The sequence below is a fragment of the Dunckerocampus dactyliophorus genome, chromosome 3 (assembly GCF_027744805.1).
Source record: "Dunckerocampus dactyliophorus isolate RoL2022-P2 chromosome 3, RoL_Ddac_1.1, whole genome shotgun sequence".
Lineage (NCBI taxonomy): Eukaryota > Metazoa > Chordata > Actinopteri > Syngnathiformes > Syngnathidae > Dunckerocampus > Dunckerocampus dactyliophorus.
This window is the reverse complement of record NC_072821.1, coordinates 17,307,904-17,315,418: the sequence shown is the minus strand read 5'-3', so window position 1 is coordinate 17,315,418 and position 7,515 is coordinate 17,307,904. Positions and strand designations below refer to the sequence as shown.

Genomic DNA, 7,515 nt, shown 5'->3' with positions numbered 1-7,515 from the left:
CTTACTTTATTTCAGGTGGAATACTGTACACTTTATATTGTTGAACAAAAGAATATTTACAACTAAGAGCAAGTAACTCAGTAAACCACTGAGACTGGCATTGTTTCCAAACATCACAAATATACCCGTTTTAATCCCACTAAAAATATACTTTTTAAAATCCCACTAGTGGGATTAAAACGGGTATATTTGTACAGCGACAGCTGTCGTGACCAAACCTGACTCAGCAATAGTAAATTTATACTCGCACAGATTTAAAAGTTGACACAGCGCTCCGCCACAAAGAGTAGAATCCTGTATAGAACTAAAAAGACTATATACATAACACAGATACACAAACTGGAAATTCATTCACAAGATATGTATATATGTGACATAAGTAGGCTACATCTAATTCCATTGTTTGCTGATAAATCTAAACAATGAAGGGGAAGTACTTAAAGTACTTCCGCAACAGTGGTGTAAAATACCAATAAGAAATCATTTCTATAAAATTAATCTCAAACATAAAAACTGTAAAACTGAATTTCTGTATTGTATCAGACATATAGAGCTGCCCAGAACCTTGCATGTGCAACATCTATACCTGAGAAGAAGTGTTCTATATACTGTACTGCACACACACATCCCGTCTAGGCATCATGTGATTGCCAGAATATGTACAAAAAAAATAATAAATCCATGCGGCTTAGTCATCATAGTCTCTTCTACGTGGCTTATCGGATGGGACAGGGGGCCTTTCACGGTCATCATAGGGTTCATCGTAGCGGTCATCATCGCGATAGTGGACATCTCTGTCTCGCTCAACGTCACGGCGACGGGTGTCAGCATAACGCTCATGGCGGTCATTGTACCGTTCATGGGAACTGGAATAGTCACTGCGACGATCATCATCGTAGCGGTCTCCGTATCTGTCACGTACATCAGAATGGTCACTGCGGCGATCGGTGTAATCACTGCCACCTTCATCATAGTCGCTACGACGATCATTGTAACCCCTCCGACGATCGCCGCTATGCCCATCATAATCCCTGCGGGTGCCGGGGTCACGTTCCGTTCGTTCTTCAGACTGGTCACGAAGGGGGGTCCTCACGCTGGAGTGATCGTCGTCGTCAGTGTGTCTATCAACTGGCCTCTCAGCTTGGTGTCTCTCGCCATTCCTATCTGTCTCTTTGTCGGGGTACCCTTCCTCACGAACTCTGGAAAGTAAGCACAGCATTGTCATGTGACTGCAAGTGGGGACATTTTTATAAGAGATATTGCAACAAAGTTGCACTGAAACCACTAACAGAGCTAAAATGTAATTTGCATTTCAACTGCAAACCTTTGCAACAGACAGTTAAATGTATCAAATTGGTATATCAAACCCTTTGCACTACACTTTAAGTACTGTAATTAGTATCACTTAGTGACAGTTACACTAATGATGACAGCTTTGAAACTTACAAAGCTGCATGCTATTAGTATCAAGTTAACATCTGCAAAAGTCCTTGTTTATTACCCCATCGCATATTCCTCATCTTCTTTCTTCTTGCGGCAACAGCAGCAATAGATGACGATGGCAAGTATGAGCAAAGCTGCGACAACTCCTACTATTATTCCTGCAGTGGAGCCAATGTTCATGGACCCTACACAGGGTGGAAGACCAAGTTGTTGAGTGAAGCATGTGTCAGTACATAGTTGCAAAAAGACGGCTATACTAAAATAGCCTGTTTTTGGAAAAGATGCTCAAAGGATGGGGTTTCTCACGTGGCATGACTGAGAGGGTGAAGTTGCAGCTGGCAGAGCGAATCTTGTTGCTCGAGGTGCAGGTGTAGTATCCTGATGTTTCTTTGGTGATGTTGTATAGAGACAGGATGCCTCCTTCTGACGGACACAATCAGATAAATTTGATAATTGGACTTCCTGACATTTACATGAAAATCAAGAGCATTCTAAAAGACAGCATATTAAAGAACAGTCCAGCTCACACATCCATCGTTGCACATCGTTGATTACTGGCCAAGAGATGTATTCTACGTTTGCAAAATAATACATAATAATAATCTGTTTATATTAATATTGTCAGAGGGGTACTAGTTTATTGATGTATAAATGTACAGTTGCACTACCTAGTATCTTTGTTTTAACATCATCATCATGGGAACACAAAGCATGTTCCATAATTTTGGATTGAAGATGGGAAGATTGCTCCATTGCAAGTGGGAATAAGCAGTGTGTTACCCTTTGTGGTACCAGGTTGATGCTCCTGTGAGAAAAGGTCTCTCAGGTACTTACTGCTGGTCGTCCTTGGGTCTTTAACATGGGGAATGTTCCTGGCATTAAGACTGGTCCACTCATACGTGGGTGGTGGTGAGCCCTCCTCTGAGGCGCAGGTCAGGTTGATGTTCTGTCCATATTCTGCTTTCCCTTGGATGGCACAAATGGGCGGAGATGGTGCCACTAAAATAAAATAAATAAAATAAAAGAATGAAAAAGTAACCATTATTACCTTTGTAAAAGAGTTTCTGATACAGCTTTTGTATTGGACTGCAGGTGTACTTAATGAAGGGTCAGGTGAGTGTTCAGGGTTCCTACAGATTTGACACTTCAAAGTTCCATACTTTTTCCAGACTTTAGCTGGACTTAGTAAATAGATATGTATCATTAGAGCTGCAACAATTAATCGATTAATCGATGATTACACATCCAATTAATTAAAACTGTTTTGCTATTGGATTTTTTTAATTTGAAAATGTAAACATCCTCGGATTTCAGCCTGTCAAATGTGAAAACTTTTTAATTTCCTTAGTCATTCATGAAAGCAGACATACTGTCTGTGTGTTTGACACAAAACAATATATACACAAACACATCAGCTTTGACTTTGGAAAACAGCCTCTTTTGCCTCTTTTTTTTGTAAGTTGGGGACCAAACCACTAAATGTTTGTGTCCATTTGGTCCGTCTAGGGCCTAACCAATTACTTGATTAATCAAAATAAGTGCCAGATTAATCGACTAACAAAATAATCATGAGTTGCAGCCCAAGTATCATGTGAATAAATTATGGAATGAAATAGTTTTCATTATTTTGAATATGTATGCCTTTATGTCACCATATAATTTCCAGAAGATTATCACTAGGTAATATAGCTCATAAAAAGGGCTGGAGGATAAGAGCAGAGGGCTGGCCATTCAACTTTTCAATCTTTCCAAATGTTTTCCGGGATGCGTCGCCCAGCAAACGCCTCAGAAAAATAGACCGATGCAATTTTTGTTTTTCAGTTATTGATAATTTTATCTTTTAGAAAACAGAACAGTAGTAACAGTCTTGCAAACAGGAATATTTTCCCATACTTGAGTTTCCATTTTCCATACTTTTCCAGACATGGAAAAGTATAAAAACAAACTCTAGACTTTTCCATACTTCCAACAAAACATTTTTTTTTACCTAGAACCACCAATTGGGTAGTGGCAGCTGGCTTGCCCTCGTCGTCGCCTGGGATATTGACACGACACTCAAATTCTTTGTTGTCTTCTAGTCTTATTGAAGACAGTCTCAGGTCGGCCTTTCCAGAGGCCACGTTTATATCCACGGACACCCGCTTTTCATATTGTGCTTTGATGTCAGTCACTGAGCCAGCAGAATAATAGGTGACAATTGTTTTCTGTTGAAATTAATGTCAAAATGATTAAAAGGAGAACAAAAAACAAGTTGTGTTCTCTAGAACAGTGGTCCCCAACCTTTTTTGACCCACAGACCGGCTTGTTCCCACAAATCTCCCGCGGACCGACGGGGTTCGTACATTATAGCGATCTAATTTATCTTATTATATATTGTGTAAAACTAAGACATGAATAACATAAATTAAAAGCACAAAATGAATGCCGACCCAGCATCCACCTGTTCAAGTTCCAGCCAAGTTTTTCCAGAGAGATTATTACATCGCTGTTTGACGTGTGTGGTAAAAGGCAGTGCGCTAGCATGAATTAACTTGAGACAAATGTGCACATTAGCACTCAATAAGTCATCAAAACTTACCTTTATGCATTCCCACTTAGTATCAGCATTTGAGACCAAATATGAGGTGAAAGAAAAATGGTAAAAATACAGTAGTAGTCTATCTGTGCGGCATGAGATAAAGTTAGCACATGCACAATAGACATGCGTCAAGTGAGACGGATGTAACAGAGAGAATCCGGCCACTTTTCAAAATAAAACATTAAAAAAAAATGAAAATATGGAAATTATTTTTTCTTTCTGTGCGGCCCGGTATCAAATGATCCACGGGGCCATGGCCCGGGGGTTGGGGACCACTGCTCTAGAAAGATAGACAAGAACATACCCTTTGGCCATTATCTTCCAAATCGTCCACAGACCATTGGACAATCACTTGTGGTGGGTTGGAAAGTCTGGGTTTAAACGTGCAGGGCAACGTGATGTTGTCGCCTCTGGCAAACTCATACTTTTCCTTTGGAATGGTCACTTCCAAGGCACCAACTCCTGACATCACTGTAATCATTTTGAAACAAAGTCACATTTAAATGATCATCGTTGTTACAAACTCACCAGACACATTCCGAAAAAAAATGCTTTCATTGAGATTTATAGTTTTTGAACTATATTACAATGATAATCGTTTAATGTTAATCTACATTGAGTAACAACACATGAACATTATCTGGTTCAGATAATGGTTCAAAAAGTTGTCACACTAAATTCTTTGTGCTTGACAAAAACAACTTGACTATTTTGTTCAACAAAAGGGACACTAATACATGAGCACGGTCTCGCAACCTCCATGTAGGGCAGGGGGATCCAAAGTGTGGCCCGGGGCTTGTTTTCTTGGACTGTGGCATATTCGAAAAATACAATGAACCAAGAAAAAAAAAATGCTTTATAAAAAAGCAACTGGATTCGCCTTTTTAGAAAATTAAAAATATCAAAATGGACACCAAGGCCTTTGATTTTTCAGTCGGTGGCGCTCACTGGAAAGCGTTTGGTCACCTCTGATGTAGGGCGTTTCCCATTTTATTTCATTAACTATTATATTTTCATGGACCAAAAGAAGCCATCAAATTATTAGCAATATTATGTCAAATAATTAGAAATGATACACAGTTAATAGGCACAATAGGCGTAATTCACAGTGCTAATAGTTATCACCAATAGGCCTTAAACTGAACAACATACAGGCCAAATCCCTAGACAAACTTAAAACAATGGGCTCTATCATGAACTAATTGGCTCAATAATGCATTAGTAGTAAATACACACGTAATCACAATAAACGGGATAAATCATTTTTGAAAGGATACCTGGGCTGACAATCAGACAGCGCGCAAACAGGTGTGGCTACAAAAAAAGTGCCTTATTACTTACTCAGACATAGAAGAGTGAAGGTAAATATGTTTGTCTCCATGGTCACGACGTTAAATAAACTTTGTCCTTCTGTGTTTCGTAGTTGTGAAAATTGGACAAAGTCACACATTCGCATCGAAACCAGGCGACGTGACTTTGGGAGTGAAGCGCTTCTCTAGGTGAGCCCGCAACAGGCGATTGACTGACAGCGGTGTTAGCCAATCACAAGAGCTCGTGCTAAACAAGTAACATTCTTGTCCCGCCTCCCTGGCATGTTTTGGCCTGTCCTTTCTTCCATCGACGTGAAACGCAGGTACACTCCTTTGCAGAATGAGACAAGAATTGTACCATAGATAAAGTATGTACTGTGAATGTACCCTTATCCCATTCAAACACGCCAATCATGGCTTGCATTGACAAAAGACATTTTCAATTAAAGCAGTGAATGAGAGATGAAACAAAACATGTAAAAGGGTCGTGGTTGCAAATAAACAAAATGGAAGACAACTGTTAGAAGCAGAAGCGTTTAAACCTGTCAGACTGGTTAAGTGAGAATGTGACCTGTGTGTTTAAAGTGAATCTGGAGAGGGCAAGGATCTGTTTGTGATCCTCACAAGAACTCCAGTCTTTCTTAACCCACTGAACCAAAAGGCAGAAGACTTAGAATCTTTTTTGGTTATTCCATGAGACTGCTCCCTAACCCCAGGCTAAACCTATAGACAATGCATATATATATATATATATATATAGGCAATGTAATGTATAAAGTCTTTCTGTTGTTTAATATAACTAGATATAAAGTCATACATCTTGTCATTAAAAAAAGGACTTGCAGTGCAAAAATAAACAAATAAATCAGGTGCCCATCAATGCACCATTTCTGTGAGCCGTTTCATTCTTGTGAGTTGTCAATACTCACCTATTATTACAGCTCAGTTATGTCTTTAAATTGATTATTATTTATTTACTAATATACTAATTACAGTATGTGATTATTATTTATTATGACTGAAGAAAAACTCTGGCTATAATATTATCTACATTGTTACATTACCTTATCATTTTCACATGTATCAACTGTTAAAGACTACATCGGAATACAGGAAGTGAATAAATGTATTGCAATTGATGTGAAATGGACAAGGTGTAGGATTAAATAAGCTTTGCTTCTTCTTACTCCTTTTGGACATGTGGAACTGCGAATTGAACCATGCGATGTATTCCATTGTAACTTCTATGCATGTTCAAGTAAAATTAAACCATTACCATTACCAACAGTGAGGGAGAGAGTTGACAACCCTATCTAGTGCCTCTTTGCAGAGTGAATTCTGGAGAGGTCTGATCATTGGTTCGAACAGAAGCCTCCGGGGTGCTGTATAGTGTTTTGATCCATGTTCTGAACGAGTCTCCAAAACCACATTTTTGTAGGGTTGCGAGGAGAAATTTCCACTTTACTTTGTCAAATGCTTTTTCAGCATCTAATGAGACAATTGTGGGTTCTAAATTATGGATGACAGAGTAGTCAATCAGATTGATTAGACTGTGTACGTTGGTAGTTGAGTGTCTCCTCTATCAGAGTGTGGACTCGCAATACCGTAGATCACCTGGACACAAAACTAATATTTAATGTATATTTTGCGACGCAGCCGAAAACAATGCAAACATGTTTTGAAACACATTTTATGGCATCAATTTAACCATTTACCCTACCATAAAGCGCCAAATCCTTTGTGATATTGGAGCACCAACACAGTCGTGTCCGATAAGCAGCAGCATAAATACAAATTTGTTACACAAGTAATTACTGTGGGAGGTATTTATTATGTATAATCGGTGTCACCAAATTGTTGGTTTGATATGACATTTTACTCTGCAAGTCACCTTCCCCTTGTATTATTCAATAATTATTTTTATTGTATTTTCGCTAAGTACATATAAAGGATCAATAGGTAACAATGCACCCTCTGATGTCTGTGTGTTCTTTTTTGCAGCATTATCTCCTCCCTGCTGTTGCTTGTTGCAACCAATTTCAATTCAACAAAAGACAACCCAACATTGCCTGTCAGGCCAAAACACACCAGAGATAATAAGGGATTTCATGTGTTCTTTCTCCACAATATTACACGCTACTGATCAGTGTGTTCAGTTCTTAACGCAGGCATGGATGAAATGTT

General features: G+C 38.9%; 1 protein-coding gene across 1 annotated transcript; it reads right to left on the bottom strand.

The window, feature by feature from the left end:
• Positions 1 to 64: 64 nt before the first annotated feature.
• LOC129178719 (cell surface A33 antigen-like) lies at positions 65 to 5,557 on the bottom strand. The gene is made up of 7 exons (XM_054771207.1): positions 5,363 to 5,557; positions 4,326 to 4,492; positions 3,431 to 3,647; positions 2,278 to 2,442; positions 1,750 to 1,866; positions 1,502 to 1,628; positions 65 to 1,199 (listed from the first exon to the last, which is right to left on the bottom strand). The coding sequence occupies exons 1-7, from the start codon at positions 5,475 to 5,477 to the stop codon at positions 689 to 691; spliced, it is 1,419 nt and encodes a 472-aa protein (XP_054627182.1). The 5' UTR covers positions 5,478 to 5,557; the 3' UTR covers positions 65 to 688.
• Between the last annotated feature and the right edge of the window lie 1,958 nt (positions 5,558 to 7,515).

Coding starts and splice junctions, on each gene's coding strand:
- LOC129178719 (XM_054771207.1), bottom strand. CDS start 5,477: ATGCGAATGTGTGACTTTGTCCAATTTTCACAACTACGAAACACAGAA. Junction 4,493..5,362: donor CTTCACTCTTCTATGTCTGA/GTAAGTAATAAG, acceptor AAATGATTACAG/TGATGTCAGGAGTTGGTGCC. Junction 2,443..3,430: donor TACCCAATTGGTGGTTCTAG/GTAAAAAAAAAT, acceptor ATTTTATTTTAG/TGGCACCATCTCCGCCCATT.